The 17,996-nt window shown below is 38.8% G+C and overlaps 1 protein-coding gene across 8 annotated transcripts in view; it reads left to right on the top strand.

Annotated features, from left to right (window-relative positions):
* Nucleotides 1-17,996, top strand: part of FAM184A (family with sequence similarity 184 member A) — a 79,874-nt gene that overhangs the window by 16,101 nt on the left and 45,777 nt on the right. For all 8 annotated transcript variants that reach the window (XM_075087524.1, XM_075087528.1, XM_075087523.1 and 5 more), the window contains exon 2: nt 14,443-15,297. In XM_075087524.1, coding sequence (XP_074943625.1) covers nt 14,443-15,297 — 855 coding nt within the window. The remainder of the gene's footprint in view (nt 1-14,442; nt 15,298-17,996) is intronic.

Below are 17,996 nucleotides of genomic sequence, written 5' to 3'. Positions count from 1 at the left end.
ACAGTAGTAGTCAGAACTAGGCACGTTCCTTTGAGAGACTGAATTTTTTGTTGGAGGTGGAAAAATTCTGAACAGATATACCTGTGTACTTCTGTATGATGAATTGCTGGAACAGTAGGAGTTAACATTTCCCATTTAAAGTGGAATAAAGTAAGTATTGTAAAAGAGGCAAATCTAGCAAATAGTTACAATTTAAGTACTCTTAGGATAAACACGTAGTGTTGTAGTTGACAGAAGAAGCAATAGTAGGAACAGGATGTTTTTTTAAGAACATTCACTAGTGTAGCTCTCCAGAAGATTAGATCCAACTGGATAACCATAATAAGAAAATACAGGTGTTGGACTGGTAACTGAGTGTTCAGGTTGAGGAGCCACAGGTTTCTCCTTACTGTATTTAATGGGATGAATGGAAAAGAGGTGCTTTAGGACAAAGCAATATAACTGAATGCTTTTACCAGGACATAAGTTCTCTTGTAGGTCTGTAATGGAGATACTACAATTTTCCTACTTAAAGAAAGATTGTGTATCCCTTTTTTTCCTTCTTTTTAGTTAAATGATTCAGAAAACCTGTGGTAGAAAGCAGTGCACAAACTTTAAGTATCTCGATAGATAGACTAGAGAATGGGGTGGGAGCGAAGTGTATTCAGTCTCTTTTTGCAGAACTCTTTAGAAAATTTAAAATTAGATACATCTTCACTGCTGTTTGTCACGTGCCTGCGTGTTTCTTCCAGGTGTATCCTAGACAAGTAAACATTAAGACTAGCAGTTCAGCCAGTTTTCAGTATACCTTAAAGTATTGTGGTCAGCAGCGTGAAGCCCCCTTGGAGGCCAGTCATGAATGGTGTACCCTAGAGGCGGATGCTGAGGACAGTGACCTGGATGATGACACAGCATGCACACTTAGAAAGTTTGTAGACAATACAAAATTGGGACAAGTGATTGATTAAGGTAGGCAGGGTGTGCTGCTATTCAGAGCTGGACAGGCTGTAGAAAAGCACCAACAGGAACCTCATGCTACGTCCCGCATCTGGGGCAGAATAACAAGTATGTGTTTGGGATCGACTGGCTGGAAATCAGGTTTGCAGAAAAGGCCCTGGAGTCCTGATAGACAATAAGTTGAATGTGAGCCAGCAAAGTGCCTTTGTGGAAAAGGCAGCCAACGGTATAGTGGACCACATAAGCAAGAGTGTCACCAGCAGCTCAAGGGAGGTGATCCTTCCCCTCTACTTGGCACTGGGGAGGCTCATGTGGAGTGCTGGGTCCAGTTTTGGGCTCTCCAGTATGAGAGAGACACGGACATACTGGAACAAGTCCAGCAAAAGTCCACTAAGATGATTAAAGGACTGGACCATCTGTCATACTACGGCAGAGAGCTGGAACTGTTTAGCCTAGAGAAGGCTCAGGGGGATCTTATGAATGCACATACATACCAGATGGAAGGGTGTAAAGAAGACTGAGCAGGCATATTCTTAGTGGTGCCTCATGAAAAGATGAAGCAATAGGCACAAACTAAAACATAAGAAATTCCATTTAAATATAAGGAAACACTTATTTTGCTGTGAGGATGGTCAAATACTGGAACTGGTTGCCCAGAGAGGTTGAGGAGTCTGCTTCCTTGGGGATATTCAAAACCCATTTGAGCAAGGCCCAGCATAGTCTGTGTTAGCTGACCATGCTTTGAGTAGGGAAGTTGGACTAGATGACCTCCAGAGGGGCCTTCCAACTTCAGCCCTTCTTTTATAGAAACAACATGTATATGGAATCGTAGTTAGTGTTGAACCTTTAAGTTGTTGGTGTGAAATGACTAAACTATTAGCCAGTGTTGTGTAAATAGCGAAAGGTAGCTAGGAATTATAAATGTTTTTTTTTATTGTATGATAGATATCTGTAGGTTACTGGAAAGTATCCCAGTGGGCCACTGAAAACTTGTCCCGGATTCATCTCAGGCTGAGCTTTGAGAATAAACTTGGGCTGTCAAGTAGTGTGTTCTGAGCAAAAGTGACTGTGCCACCTTCTTTGCTTACTTTATGGTTTTGCTCCTATAACCTCAAAAAAAAAAAAAAAAAAAAAGAAAGAGTGGAAGCTTAGTGGTCAATTCTTAGTTTGAACATGAATTCCAGATTGTTTGGTTTTTTTGCAGAGAAAGGGAAGAGAAATTACTTCAAGGTACTATGATATTTCTGGGGAAGTAACTTAAATTCTTCTACTGTCGTTAAAATTTCAATGAATAGACAAGTTGGAGTTGGAGTTTCCTTTTTTCATTCTGAAAATCAGCATTTACCATTAAACTTCCAGACATGATTTGTAATTAAGGCCTACCATTAGGTGAGAAATGCCATAGATAAAAATACGGAATTGGGAATCTTGCAGTGCATGCTTTTCACTAACATTTCTTTCCTGCATAGCTGCATGCTTGTTTGGAAGGCTCCATGCCTTAGCTTCTCTTAAACAAGCCTGGGAAGTATGAGCAAGAAATGGTCTTGTTTTCCAGTGTGCTGTTCAAACCACTGGTGAGGAATTCTTCTTTGCTCTGTAGAGGCTGCATGGTCTGTTCTTGTCTGACTGGTCTCTTCTGCTGTGAGGAACCACTGGATACTGGAATTGCGTAGAACCTGCAGAAGTTATTGAGGAAATAGGAATCAAAATAGATCAAGCCGTGAGAAGAAAAGACCTGCAGGCAGAGAGAGTGTCAAAATGAACTTTGTTTTGATGGGGAAGAGAAACTGGGAAGACCTTTTCTCTGGTCTGTCATACAGTTCTGCTGTTTCTTTGGGGAGATGGAATAGAAGAAACCTTCTGCTAATGTTTTCATCTGATCAACACTTAAGGACTCATCAGTAAGAATGAATAATAGTGTGTATAAGTGATAATGCTGACTATGCCTTGATTTCAGGTTTATAAACAACCTAAGAGGAAGAGAGATCAACTTTCTTTAGTGTCAACTTAATTTACAATTTATTCCAAAAATACTTGTAACTTTTTCAGGTGATGGCACTCAAAAATATTGCTTTGGATACCCTCCAGAGCAGATTTAGAAGTGGACATGCTTCATTTTGCTTTACGTTTCTAGTTGTTCTGTCTCTACCACCCCTGCTTCCCCCCTGCCTTGCCAAATAAAAGAAAAACCAAATCACTTTCTTTCTAAATAGCTAAAGTTATTAATTCTAGCTTCACTTTCCAATATTAGTATTTCCACAAAAATTCTTTTTTCTTAAAAAGCAAGACAACTAGTCTTTACATACTTTTAGTTATTTAAACACAATGTGTTTCTAGCTAGGCCATGTATGGAGAAATCCAAAGCAGTCAATGACCAGGCAGCTTTTCCATCATGAACATCTAGTGGAAACTAAATGTTTAAAAACATGACGCTTCAGATGGTAAAAGTTAATAGGGGGTTAGGTTTGAAGGTGGAATAAATTAAGATTTAAGAATAAGTTTTAGTCTTGAATTAATTTTGTTTTCAAAATCTGAGATGAGAAGGGATGGTGAGCGTGGTGGTGCAGAACAGAGCATCCAGCCTGTGTAAATAAGCCGCTTGCACCAGATGCCAGGGCTGTACTTCGGCTGTGCAGAAGACTTCAGTTAATCCTGGATCCCAGTTGCTGGTTCCTTTCTGGCTTAGCCATAGCACTGATGGGTGCACACATTGATTAATTGAAAAGACCTTCCCTTCTTGAGGTGGTGAAGTAGAAGAGAAAGCAGAAGCTATAAGTATGAACCAGTAGCTTCTGTCTTCCCCAGTGGTGTTTTAAATGCTCATTTTCATTGTCCTGTGAGGAGCAAGGAGTTGGAGTTGATGATCCTTATGGGTCCTTTCCAACCTGAGATATTCTGTGATTCTATGAATTATAACAAAAGTCTGCTTGAATGATAAAGCAGGGAAATAGGTTTTGAAGGAAACAGGATAGTAATTTTTTAGACTTTGCATTATTTTGGGTCTTACGACTTATTTGTCTATCTAGTACAAATAACTACATGACTTAAATATTTTCTTTCTGCTAAAAGTAAAGTTGGTGAAAGTACAGATGTGATTGTGTCTATAATTTAGCCAAGTCTAGCAAAAAAAGGGAGACTTAAAATAGCAATTATATTGACATAAATGATACTGTGTTAGACATTTTTATAGTATGCCTTTCAAAAATGGATTTGTTTTAGAACAAAATAGAGGAACCTAAGCTTAGTTTTCAGACAACAGATGGAATCAGCTGACTAATCTTACTCTTTTTATATTAATGTTTTTTTTCACTCTAAATTAAGAATCTGTGCATGTGATGGATTTGTTGTTGAAATATTTTTGCAGAGAATTCCAACTTCTGTTCATCCTTCTAGGCTCTCATCACTTCAATATTAGTGAATGTCATCCTTCAAGCCATTTGATTCCACTGAAGAAAGCTCACTTAAGTGCCATCTCATATATTTTGAACCAAAAGACTGTTTTTCTTATGTGGATGCTCTTTCAAGGACAAATATAAATTTCTTTTTATTAAGAAAAGGAAAAGTATGCAGCAGTGAATTAGAAAGTATGTTTTCCTTTAAAAAAAAATATATAAATGCGGCGGGAGAGGGAGGGAGGGAAATTTCTGAGTGAGATTGTCTGGAAATAAATTTCCAGCTTCATTAACTGTCTTGAATGACCATTAACACATAACTTGATGACACAAAATACGGAAACTGGAAAAGAAAAGGAGCAACTTACTATGGCTAGCAGGTGATTAAAGCAGATGGAAATACTGGGTCTGTGTTTTTTCTGTAATGCAGTCCTGAAACAATGGTGATTTATATAGGATGAATCAAATAATTTTTAAGTCATAGTGTTGTAGTCTGGGAAGCTTTGTAGAGAACTGCTGTATTTTGGTAATGTTCGTATAGCAGAGCTCTCCTTACAAATTGAATAAGTAAGGTGTTCAGGACTACTTAGCTTGATTTACAGGTATTGGCCAAGTTGAAAAAGAAGTACTGATTTCCAAGGAGATGTTATAAAACACTTAAACTATTTTCTGCAGTATTTGTTCCCATTCTGACTAACTTTTGAGGCTTTAATTTAAGCACTTTTTTCCTCTTTCATAACAGTCTTTCTGCAGTGTGTTCTTGGGTTGTATTGAAATCTGTCATCATGCAAATATTTTTGATGTCATAATCAGATTTAAACTTACATTAAACTCTGCTCTGACTTATTCTGCAAGTTGGTTTTACGCTTTGGCACAGAAAGCAAATGATACGCAGTTAACTACATCTTATAATCCCGCAGGTAATAGAGCGCTTAGAAATAGCTGTAGTTGAGAGCAGCATAATATGAATGTACGGAATTGGATTGCTGAACACTAAAATTATGTAACTCCATTAGAGCCAGCAATGCAAGTGTAGAACAGCTGAGCATTTCTTTCAGAAATAGATGTCATGTGGCAGCCAAGCAGGGGATTATGTGCCAGGTCATACAAAGTAGTAGTGGTGATGTTTCCCCTGTAACTGGGGAAATAGTCCTGTATAATTTGGTTTATAGTAAAGAGATGTGCTTTACCTCTATCCAGCTGCTTCTCATCTTTCTGTCAAGGTCTTCAAGTCTACTTTTTCTTCCTGTAAAAACTGTTTTGGGTCAAGATTGCACAGATAATTCTGGGATGTTTTACTTCTTGAAAATTAATTAAATTGAATCTGGCCAGTGTGCCTTCCATCTGCAGCATTCTTTAACACTAAGTTTAATTCTAATCTTAGACATTACTTCTAGTCAGTGGCTAATGTTATTCAACTGAATATCCAATCCATGTCTCATAGTCTTATGTTATTATCTTCAGATAGCTTTTCCCATTTAATCTGTATCTCTTGATTGTGTGACATCACATCTGCTTGCTTGGCGACTGAGTTTTTGCCTCAACTGAAGATATTCTGAAAGCTGTATTGTATCTGTCCGTCATGCCTTAGACCATAATTTTTAAAAAACTTTTATAAAATGAACTTGTATTTAATCAGTTTTAACTATTTTCTAATTTTCTAACCAAATCTGGTTTTGTAACTAAATTTCACACCAATTAACTTTGCTGTGATAATCCTGAAAACCAAATTAGAATAGTTTTTGGGCTATAGGGCCTGCATGTTGTGTCTAGTATTTATTTTCCTTTTTTCTGCTCTTCTATCTTTTTCTTGTCTTAACAGGAACAACAACTTCACCTGTTTCCCCAAACCGACAATCTAAACTGCATATTGGCAAGTAATTTTTCCTCCCCTTCCATCAAACATCACGTGCCTTCCATAATTACTGCTTTGTTTTCTGGAAGGGAAAAGCTAGCTCTAAGGGCTTCTATTTTTTAATTGTATTTGATAAACATTTATAAGTGATATCTGGCCTATTTCCTTTCTTCCTCAGAAATCTGGGTACAGTTATCTTATTTGGCATGCTGGTTCAAATTCCTTTGGTCCATTGTAATTTGTTGGGGTGAGGAAAATACCTACTTGTCCATTTTCTGCAGCACATCCAAGAATACCCATACAAGACAAAAAAGAAAGTGTTTCCACTAACCGTAGGAGGGTGCCATCTGTTCAGCAGTGGACCCCACACATCTCGTCAAAGACCTTGCTCTGAGTAGAATAGAGTTTCCCCCAAGTATCTATCTCTGTCAGCCTCGTATATGCACTAATGTCTCTGTCAAATCCCCTTTGTACCAGTGGTACACCACTGGTGTGAGACCCTGTCTTGGAGACACTCAGCCGCTGGAGCAGAGGAAGCAACATAGCCTGATTGCCCACTCTGCCCACTGTAGTGGGTGAACTGTTTATCAGTTCACTAGTGATTGCTAAAATCATTTGGAAGGTAGCATGTTGTTGTGTCCTAGCCCAGACACTTGAGGTTTAAACCGCTCTTGACTCCTGGCAGCAGACTGCATGTCTTCTGAACTTGTGAACCCCATCTTCCTGTGGTTGCTTGGCATGTCGATCTGTAAAATGCAGTGTAGGTAATGTGCTCCTTCTAGTGAACCTTTGATTGCAGAGTGCTCTACAGCTGTAGATTTACTTGCTGGCACACTTTTGATTTCTGTTACCTGGTGGGCTTGTTAATGGTTATTCCTGTTCCTGGATTTGGACTAAGTGCATATTTCCATGTTAAGCTATTATAACATAAAGCTTCTGATTAGCTCCCAAAAAGCCTTTAATTTGTTGTCTTGTACAACCCTAGGAGAGAGGAAAAAGGCAACAGTAAATGGCCAGATTGGGCACACTGACTGTTGTGTACTTGTGCTGAGACATGCTCTGTGTCTGTCCTTCAGGTGAGGGCATCTCCTACCATGCAGTTAATTGGAATGTGGCATGCATTTTTCTGATAATTAAATTTTAAGGTACAGGCCCTGTAATAATTTCTAAATATGCTGATCTGTAAAGGCAAGTGGATCTTTTCAGCCAGTGGGATTTTCAGGCAAATGCTTAAGAAGAGTTGGTGTTTCGATGTGGGTCATACACAAATAAACAAAACATATTGTGAGTCAGGTAGTTAATGTGATATTGATCTGTACCTGGCAGTTCAGCAGGCAGTTCAGCACATGAGATGACAGGTACTTGAGGAGCATAAGGAAAACATCTTCAGGTGTATGTGCCCCTGTGAGGCTTTATGCCTTATGTATATGGTACTGAACATCAAGAAACCTGAAAGTACAAAATAAATACCTTTTTGTTCCCTGTTTAGTTATCAGCTTAGATGTTATCACGTCCTGCCAGGGAAGGAGGGAGAGTGACTCAGATTCGCTGATCCTCTCAGTGTGAATTCAGGTGAAATGACAATGTACATATATCAACATTACTTTTACTATGTATAATCATAATTGTATTGACAGGGGCCCAACAGTATTGTAGAAGCTACTTCTTAGCTTAAGTCTTGCGTTACCTAACTACTTCAATCTTTGTGTTACTTATTAAGAAAGGGTGAAAGAACAAAAGAAAGGAAGGGGGAGAGAGGGAGTGAAGATAGACAGGGAGGGACCACCGGTCTAGATTCCAGCATTGGTCCAGCCAACAGGGGGTGTCTGGTCAGTAGGCGTGCTCATTTGAAAAAGTCCCCACAATGGCACTTGCCTTCCCCTGTTTATGTCCACCAGTCACTACGGACTGCCCCCCAGGGTTTTTGCATCTTGTGAGTGTTTGAGACATTTCTCAGAAAGGCCCAAAGGATCTCCATCCCTGTCCCCTTATGGAGTTTTGACTCCTGCCTATTGGTTACCAATCCCTGCTAGCTATATACATCAGCATGCATGCCCCTTACAGGGTTGGGGGGACAAGTCTTCTCAGCCCTGAAGTGAGTCAGTGGTCATGATCTCCCCCTGCTGCTTTTACCTTTCCCCTAGTTACCACAGGTTTTGAATGACTTCACACTTTATCAGCCCACTGAGGCGGGAAGTTGCCTCTTATCAGTCTGTCAGTCCTTTTCCAAGGATGTAGTTGTAAAATAAATACCACCTTATCTCTCAGCTACCTCCTTTGACTGTCAAATTCTGTTTCGCAAAGCACACATGGCCCAAACGGTTCTTTGTTCCAGGGGATTACAAGTTAGGCTTGGTGTTAAATTCCATGTTCTTCCAGTTGGCCTCTTACAGATGTTAGTGAACAGTGCATGACACCTGACTTATCAAGACTTCTCTTTTATAGAAAATTAAGTGTGAAAGTCAAAAATGGTGGTTGTTTGCTTTCATTCCAAGGCTGAATGTTACATAGAAGCGGAAATCTGTTAATGTTCTATTCCTGGAAATAAATTATGCTGAACTTCATTGCATCATTCTCTAAATAATTACCTGTAAACAGGATACATTAGAGATTACTTTGGAAAGTTTGTCGCTGTAATAAAAACAATTCAGTATTTGTTTTCAGGGTTTCCAAAGGAATAAAGGGCTCAGTTTTACTTGGGCATAAATTAAGCTAATTCATGAAGGCTGTTGAACAGCTGAAAGATATTTTCATAGTAAATTTTCTGTGGAAGTATGTGTTTTGGGGAAAAATTTTCAGGCTCCTGCCCTCTGGATTTTATCTCAAAGGAGGACCGGTGTAGTCAGAGCAGCTTTTCTGGGATGATGGTATTAGCAGGGGACACTACTTTTACAGCTGTAGACCATATTTTTTTCTCTTCCCTGCCCATCACACTGTGCCCCTAATGCACTGGCCCAAGCGTTTAAGAGGACTTGCAGTGAACCAGATAGCTAGAGAACAAGTGTCTGCCTTCCACCTTTTCTGTGATGTCGAAGCAATCCTGGCCTAAAGTTCTAGACTTGTTTGTGTTGTGTTACCAGCAACACAAAGGGCTGGATTGACGAAGCGTCTGTATTTGCAGTATTTTCCATAAGGGAACAAAAGATCTTTCTAGATAGGGGGAGAGAGAGAGAGATGAGCAGATGAGTTTTGGGTTTGGGAGTTTTTTGGTATACATAATACAGCTTTTTATAGGGCAGGGGTTTGGATTTAGCAATAACTTGGTTTTCCCCATTAAATGCTCTGAGCAGAGTTGTCTTGGTTACAATTTAAGGAAAAAAAAAAAAGTCCTATTAAATAATGCAACTTAAGATTATTATATGAAAAAAATCTTCAGAGCTTATGTTGTGGTGATGTCTGGCTAGCAATGCATGAGAAGGAATAAAATGCCATGCTATAATTGGCTGTCTACTTTGCATGCAGTAATGCATTTGTAAGAATGTACTCTGTGATTGTGGACGGCTTTTCTGAAAGACTGTTTTAGATAACTTTGAAGCATTTTCCTGTATTTTTGTAATGTACTAAGGAGCAGAAATGTGTCCAGTAAAAACAAACTTTTTCTGGGTTTTAAGTTGGTTATTTTACTGATTTTGTCTTAAATTGACCTTTCACTGATCAAAATACACGAATTTTAAATGCTTAAATATAACACACTTCTCGTTACTTGATTGACAGGAAGAAAAGGGGAAAAACAAATGTGATACCTATTGTAACAAAAATCGTGATCATTCTGGACTATAGTAGAGGGTACATTTCATTTCTACATAATTCATAATGCCTGAAGTGTTTTGATGTTTCTTGTTGATGTTGTAGACTAAACTTTTCTGTTTGCATCCCTCTGTATCTGTGGGGTGTGGCTTGTGTCTAGAAAACCCGTGTTACTCTTTCCCAGCATATGTGTCATCTTCCTGCATCTAGCAGTTCTTATCTTACCCGCAGACAGCAAGGGTAGGTCAGGCTTGTTGGTCTGTGCGTTCCAAATCATTAACAGGTTATGCACGAGCAGTACCTTGCTGGCACTGTAGTTGTGTCATTCATTAAATAGGTGTGCCGCACTGACAGAGTGTTGGGATGTCTCTGGAGGCTCTGGTGTTTCAGACTAGTGGGCACCGACAGCACCAGTGCTCACAGGCAGCAGTGCCCCAGCAGCACTGGGAACACGACACTTCACCTGAACTAGGCTGAATATAGTGCTCTGACCCAGGGACCCACATGCCAAGTCTAAAACGAAGGTTTACCCGAGACATAAGGTTGATGTTTGTGTAAGATATGTAGTGATGTTTTTTTTCTCATAGGTTTCAGTTCCTGTTTCCATGTAAAATGAGAGGCAATGAACCACATGGATGTTTGGAGAGAGATCCTGTGCTGCAAAATATGTTTGGCACCTAACAGTAGTATTAAGGTGAATTACCCATTTTTAATCAGAAAAACATTCCATTGTGACTAAATTGCTCGCAGGAGCAGATGACCAAAGTGCAGCTGACCGTGCAAGAGTTGGTCAGCTCTCCAAAACATAACATCTGGTCTGGAGTCAAAAACATTTCTCAGCCAAATAGTAAAACTTTATCTTTCAACCACAAACAGTGTGGAACACTGATTGTTGTTTGTATTGCATGTAGTTCAAGACACCAAAGCTGATGCAACAGCAGATTTGCTTAAGCTTACCACAGAGAATATAACTAAAAACTCCAATACTCAATTGTTGGCATAAAAAAGGTTATTCCTGTTGTTACTAACTTACTTTCTTGTAGTTCTGCAGACAAGCCACGTAGTATTTCAGTAGATCCTTATTAATAATTAATTATGTTACTGTTTTGTATTAAAAAGTATTAAGGCCTTTAGCTGGCAATTTTAGTATTCTTAGAGAATGCGGTTCTCTCTGTACCTCTGGAATGATATCCTAACTGAGAATACAGTAAAACACAATTGAATTTTTTTCTGTGACCTACTAAGAACTGCAATGTGTATGATGCATTTAGAGTGGAGCTGGAAAACAATATGAATTACTGAAATGAACAGTTTGTGCTTCTGAGTAATACACAGTTGTACTGAAAAAGCTACTAGAATTTTTAAAAGTGTTTACAGGCATGCTTAGGAAATGGCTCATTCTGATTTTAAAATAAAGAGTGCAAAACATGTTTCATCTGCCCACCTCCAAATTTGGCAACAGTACTGCCTTTCAATTCTCAGCAACTTACTTGAACAAGGACTATATATTTTAGCTAGAACTTTAAATGTTTTAATTTGTTCCCATGTATTTGAGTTACTGCTTTTATTTCACTGAAATGCTGCTAGGCTGTTTTTGCTTTAGTTAATACAAACTTTTTTTTTCTGTGTTACTATGCTAATACAGTGCATCAAACTATCAAAGATAAAATCTGATACAGCTATTTTGTTACTTGAAAAATACCGAGATTTATAATAGAGTAATTTGATAGAGCTGGAATTCAGGCGCTGAAGAATGTATGTTATGATACAACATTCAGTTGCATGCATTTTACTTTATTTTCAAGTTTTCCATAAGACACCTGTGTCCTTCATTTAGGGAATGAATGGTGCGTATTGAATTTGTAGACGTTCAGTGCTTTTTGTATGGAGTAATTGGATGATCAGAATTTAAAGAGACCTTCTGAATGTGGCATTGCATATAGGCTTATTTTTCACTTGGAATTTTCTGTGAGGGTCTCACTGCCAAATCATAATACCCTTAAAAATACTACATGATTTATGCTTTCTGCAGATTATAGTGCTGCATAACCTGAGACTGGAAAACTGCCTGAAGTGAAGAACATTATGGCACTTCAGTGCACAAAGACCAGGAGTCAAGGACTGTTCTGAGTATGGGATTTGACTTAGTGGTTGGCAAATACTTGTTATAACAACCTCTGTGATTTTTTTTTTTAATAATACCTTTTTAACTACGTTGTCTAGCTTCTCTAACCAAACAAGGACTCTTCATGCAAAATATTGCATGTACGTTTTTAAAAAATACTTTGAAAACTGAGGTTTTTATTTTCTTTCTGATATGAACAAAGGAGTTGAGCACTGGACAGCATTTAAACAGGGAAACTGACTTTTGGGATCCAATAGCTGATACTGTATGTTGGTGACAGGAGGGAGGTGAAAACTTTGTGGTCAGGAGTTACTGTTGGCATCACCAGAGACAATGAGAATATAAATGGTTGAAATTTTGGGTGAAGAGCATTGCAATGATAGTTGTGACTCTGCTAATGGAATTGCATGTGGTTTTGTTGTCATTTTTTGCAATGTATTTTGGGAGTTTGTTGAGTCACTGAACCATGAAGCTCTTTCATGGTTGGAAAACCTATTTTTTTCTAGGGAGGAAGAAAGCCAAAAGTCTACCTGCTGCCTGCAGAGATATTAGCATCATTAAGAACAGTTTCCAAAACCATGGAAGAGCTATTTCCCCCCCCCCCATTAAATAACATGTACATGTGATAGAAAAATTGAATTGGAATAATGTAAGTTAAACTGTTTTTTGTGATTTTTTTTTTTGAAAAAGTTATCTCCTTGCTATATAAAAATGAATGAGGCTGTTTAGTTTTTTCTTTCCAGTACTGTTTCAGAACTTTTTTCTTTACTTTCTCTCTCCCCCCCCTCCCCCCCCCCCCTTTTCTCTAAAGCCTGCCCTTTTAGGTTTTTTGGTACAGGTAACAGAATGGTGTGTGTTTATTTCAGACAATACAATTTAGAATACAGTGTCTGGACTCTTGTTTAAAAAAAAAAAAACCACAACAAAAAAAGCAAAACCAATCTAACAAACAAACAAAAAAAACCCAACAGAAAACTGAGTTTATTGTATTGTATGGCCAAAAATCTTAAATATGCTTTTTTCACTTTTGAGAACTCTTTTGACCTTTGTAACTTGTTTGAACACTTGACTGTAGACACTTTCTCCAGTCCAGGACACAGGCTCTGTGCTTGGTGCCAGGAGGGTGATTCTGGGTCTTCTCATTTCCTGCTCCTGAGGGCAAGTCAGCGCAGTCTTCCTCTGTTGCCTGGTTGAATGCTAATGGAGGACTGGTCTTGGTTCTGTCCTCACAAAAAAATTAAAAAACAATCCCCAAAGGACAGCTTTTTTTCTAAATTCTCGGCTGTTTCTTTGTTGTCTGTTTTTGTTGCTGCACAAAATATACTAATCAGAAGACTTTTTTTCCCCTGTTCAGATGTTTTTGATAGCTCTGCTGCATGTAACATATCTTGGAAGTGTGGGGATTTGCTGGAGTTCTTGGAGCACAAAATATTACATTAAAAGCACTTATTGCATGAATAGTTTATTCTCTGATATATACATATACGCATGCATGCACACATTTCTCCATATCTCTAAACTGGTGAGAATACTTCCTAGTTAAAAACCAAAAAGGCAGTGTACATCTTGTGGTGCAATTGAAACATCCCATAGGATTTATCTGGTTACTTTAAAACTTTCAGTGAAAGTTAGGCAGCCTTGGTGGTTTCACAGCCTCCCTGAGCTGTGCTTAGCTCCCTGGGCTCCCCAGACTGCTGGCTGCCCTGCCAGCTACTTCTCTGTCCAGCTGACTTAAGCTCGCCAACTTTCCAGCTAATACGTAGTGAGGGACCTCAGGCCTGTGGAGATCCACATACACAAGATGCCTACTAGATAAGCTGTCAAAAATGAAATTGTATCTGGGCAACCATCAGGCCTACAAACTGGAACAAACAGTGTTGGCATTTTAGATGTTTCTAAAATGAAATATTTAAGAAGAGTTAGTATTTGGAAAGGAGGAATTTGAGATTTGGATCTTGTTCCAATTTAATTTGAATTAATGTTGTAATGTGTACGCTTTGTTATTCTCTGACAGAAAACCTCTGTTCAAATTTCTTTTTATGCTATGCTTCTAATTCTTTTAAATAGATGTTTTGTTTTTCAGTGCATTGAATGTGCTTCTTTTCCAGTGGTATTTACAGTAACAACATGAATATAAAGGCAAAACTTTCATCAGGAAAATTATAGGTTAAAATGTGTAGAAAAAACAGCCTGAGATGTATAAGATTGTCATGACTAATACAGCATTTATGCAGTCTCATTCATAATAATATTTGGTGTCTTATTCATATCGTGAAAATATGCCAGATTGTCAAAGTAACTTTCAGAGTGCCTAGGTGTGTTTTATTATGATTTAACAGACAACCAGAATGCCTTTTATCTAATGTGATATTGTTTCTTGTTTGTAGGTAATATATGCTTTGAACACTAAAAATGATGAACATGAAGCTGCTATCCAAGCCCTTAAGGATGCTCACGAAGAAGAAATTCAACAAATTCTTGCAGAGACCAGAGAGAAGATCTTACAGTATAAAAGTAAAGTTGCAGAAGAAATGGATCTCAAGAGAAAGATCCAGGTTTTAGAAGAGTCACTGGAAGATCATAAAAAGATGAAACATCAGGCCTTGACAGAGTTTGAAGCCTATAAGGATAGAGTTGAAGATATGCAGCTTTGTGCAGAAGCTCAGCATGTCCAACGTGTAGTGACCATGTCAAGAGAAGTAGAAGAGATCAGAAAGAAATTTGAGGAAAGGCTACGAAGTTTCATACAGTTGCAAGTGCAGTATGAGAAGGACAAGCGTACAGCTCTGGAAGATTTGAGAGCTGCCCACAGGCTTGAGATTCAAGAACTTCTGAAGACTCAACAGAGTCAGAATGCTACTTTAAGTAAGGGGCAAGAAAAGCTAGAGGAATTGCATAGACTGGAGCTGGAAGACTTGAACAGTAAAGTTGAAGAATTAAGGCTGGAAAGAAAAAAACTCATTGAGGACTATGAAGGTAAACTCAGCAAAGCCCAGTCCTTCTATGAACATGAACTTGATTCTTTGAAAAGATCTCAGCTTTTTACGGCAGAAAGTCTCCATGCTTGCAAAGAAAAAGAAGTGGAGCTAAGAAAAGAATTTCAAAACCAGGAAAGTATGTTACGGAAGAATCTGGGAAAGCTTAAAACTGAATTACAAATGGTCCAGGATGAAGCTGCCAGTCTAAGGGAAAAATGCCAAAAACTTCAGGTTGCTCTTGGTACAGCAGAAAACAATGTTCAGGTGAGACTGATACATTGTTCCCAAGACTGTGAATTTTCTTGTCCTATTTATACTGTCTTTCCATGAGTCTGATAGGCTGAGGTGATTGGAACATGTAAACCTAATTTTCTGTCACTCTCACACTTGATTATCAAAGTTTTAAAACTATTTATTTATTTATTTAAATTTATTTTATGTTTTTAATTTTCCCAGAGTGAATTATTACTACTTTATATTCTGGTAGAATCTAGAAGCCCCTACCCAGGAGGAAGTTTTGGTTTCCTTCCGTTCAGCTGTTCATGAACAGAACTTGGTTGTTCCAGTCATACTACCCAAAGCGTAATATACTCAATAAAATACTCAAAACTGTTACCACTTGAAGAACAGACAAAATACCCCAAACCAAACCCTGTTCCCCTCCCTCGAAGAAAGAAAGAAAAGCGGGGGAAGGCAAAAAGCTACGCAATATCTTTGTATCAGGTCTCCACATAAATTAATCCTTCCCTCCCCCCAAAAATAATTCAGAGAGGGAAGGAAGATGTTGGTGCCTGGTACCATTTGAGATGTTAAGGCTGGCAAACCAGAGTGCTTCCTAGAAAAATTGAAAAACCACTGGACTGTAGAATTTCTTGCAGAAATGTATTTGACAGGAATATCGTACAACTAATGCTAGAAATAAAATGAATATTCTGTATTCAGTGCAGCCTTGCTTATAGATATCATTAGTGGCTACCTTGCCTAAACGCGTTGGGTGTTAAGAAAAGTAGGTTTGTGGGAAGTAAGGAAAAAAGGTGACTTTCTGAATTGTTCTAACTTCTTTATTAGAACATCTTCAATGGTGTTATCACAAGCACTACTGAAATACTGCACACATTTTCAGTATGTGCTGGTTTTGGCTGGGATAGAGTTAATTTTCTTCATAGCAGCTAGTGTGGGGCTGTGTTTTGGGTTCATGCTGGAAACAGTGTTGATAACACAGGACTGTTTCAGTTACTGCCGAGCAGCGCTTACACAGAGCCAAGGCCTCTTCTGCCCCTCACCCCACCCCACCAGCGAGCAGGCTGGGGGTGCGCAAGGAGCTGGGAGGGGGCACAGCTGGGACAGCTGACCCCAACTGACCAAAGGGGTATCCCACACCATGTGACGTCACGCTCAGCATATACAGCTGGGGGAGGAAGAAGGAAGTGGGGGACGTTCGGGGTGATGGTGTTTGTCTTCCCAAGTAACTGTTACACGTGACGGAGCCCAGCTTTCCTAGAGATGGCTGATCACCTGCCTGCCCATGGGAAGGAGTGAATGAATTCCTTGTTTTGCTTTGCTTCCACACGCAGCTTTTGCTTTACCTATTAAACTGTCTTTATCTCAACCCACAAGTTTTCTTACTTTTACTGTTCTTATTTGCTCCCCTATCACACTGGGGAGGGAGGGAGTGAATGGTTGTGTTGTACTTAGCTGCTTACCAGGTTAAATGACAATATGGTGTTATTTAGATGCTGAAGTTTCTTGTCCTTGAAGAAGAACAAGACATCCCAGAAATACAAAGACTGAAATTTTTTTGTTAGCAAAAAATAGGACTGGGTATGCCAGACTTGAAGGGAAAGATTCTGTGAAATTCTGCTTGGTTTTGGTAGCTATGCTGAGGTCTGGAGAACACTAATCTCCATGGGTAAGCTTAAGTATCTTGTCTTTTGCATTTGTAGTTACTTCCAAGTTGCAGAGCCAGAAGTACCTTAAATGTGATGGTTGTAGTAGTTTTGGAAGCTTTGTTGGGTAGAGCTGAGGTAAATGGGAAAAACTCCTGGCTCACAGTGTAATTCCAGCCCATCTTTTGGACTGTCCTTCCTTCTTGTGTAAAGGCTGCAGGGTATAGTGAAAGAAGACTGCTACTTTTATCAGATGTTAAATTCAGAGTACCTTTTTCCAGTTTTCCAAGGGGCCTTCCAAAAGTTCATTTCCAGCTCCATTCAGTTAACGAAGCAGAACTCCTCCCTTTTAGTTGACTACACCGAGGAGGTGGCTTTCTGGCAAGATGCAGCAAAGAGGAAACCCACTGTATGTTGATCACATAGAATCCATAGAATAACGGAGTTCATCTTGGTTCCAAAGAAGAGACAGAGTCTAGTACAGTCTTTGCAGCAGACTTTTAAGCCAGGTCCTGCTCTGATCATCATGGATGAAGTGATCAAAGGCATAATCTCATCTATTCTGGTGTCCACTTTTCATTACACATCCTGTCCAGTGTTTTCCCTAATTCTGTTTCCTGCTTTAGTTTTGGAAATGTCCCCTTACTGTTCCAGTAAATTGAATAATGAGAAATCTAGCTTTCCTTTTAAAACAGACCAAGATTTCCCTTTCCTTCGTGCATGGCTGAGAACACACCATCATCGCGCTACCCAAGATATGCTACTGTGAATCGGTACATCAAACTTAAAACATACTAAAATTTTGATTTAACTAATTACCTAGTTCTCATTTTATATATATATCAATATAGATTTATATATATCCATGTTCAGCTTAACTTGTGTTAGTACTAAACAGTCACGGTTGCAATGAAGGACACTGTGAATGTACAATGTATTCTTCAGTGTGAAGAACTTTCAGATACCAGAAACCAGGTTTCTCAAAATGGCCCCCAAATTCTGTGGACCATTTTACCTTTTTTATTTTTCATATACCTTTTTGAATATTGTCACATCTCTCTTATTCATCCTTGTCAT

This window comes from Phalacrocorax aristotelis, chromosome 3 (assembly GCF_949628215.1).
Source record: "Phalacrocorax aristotelis chromosome 3, bGulAri2.1, whole genome shotgun sequence".
Classification (NCBI taxonomy): Eukaryota; Metazoa; Chordata; class Aves; order Suliformes; family Phalacrocoracidae; genus Phalacrocorax; species Phalacrocorax aristotelis.
Note: the sequence above shows the minus strand (reverse complement) of the source record. Positions and strands in the feature narration are given on the sequence as shown.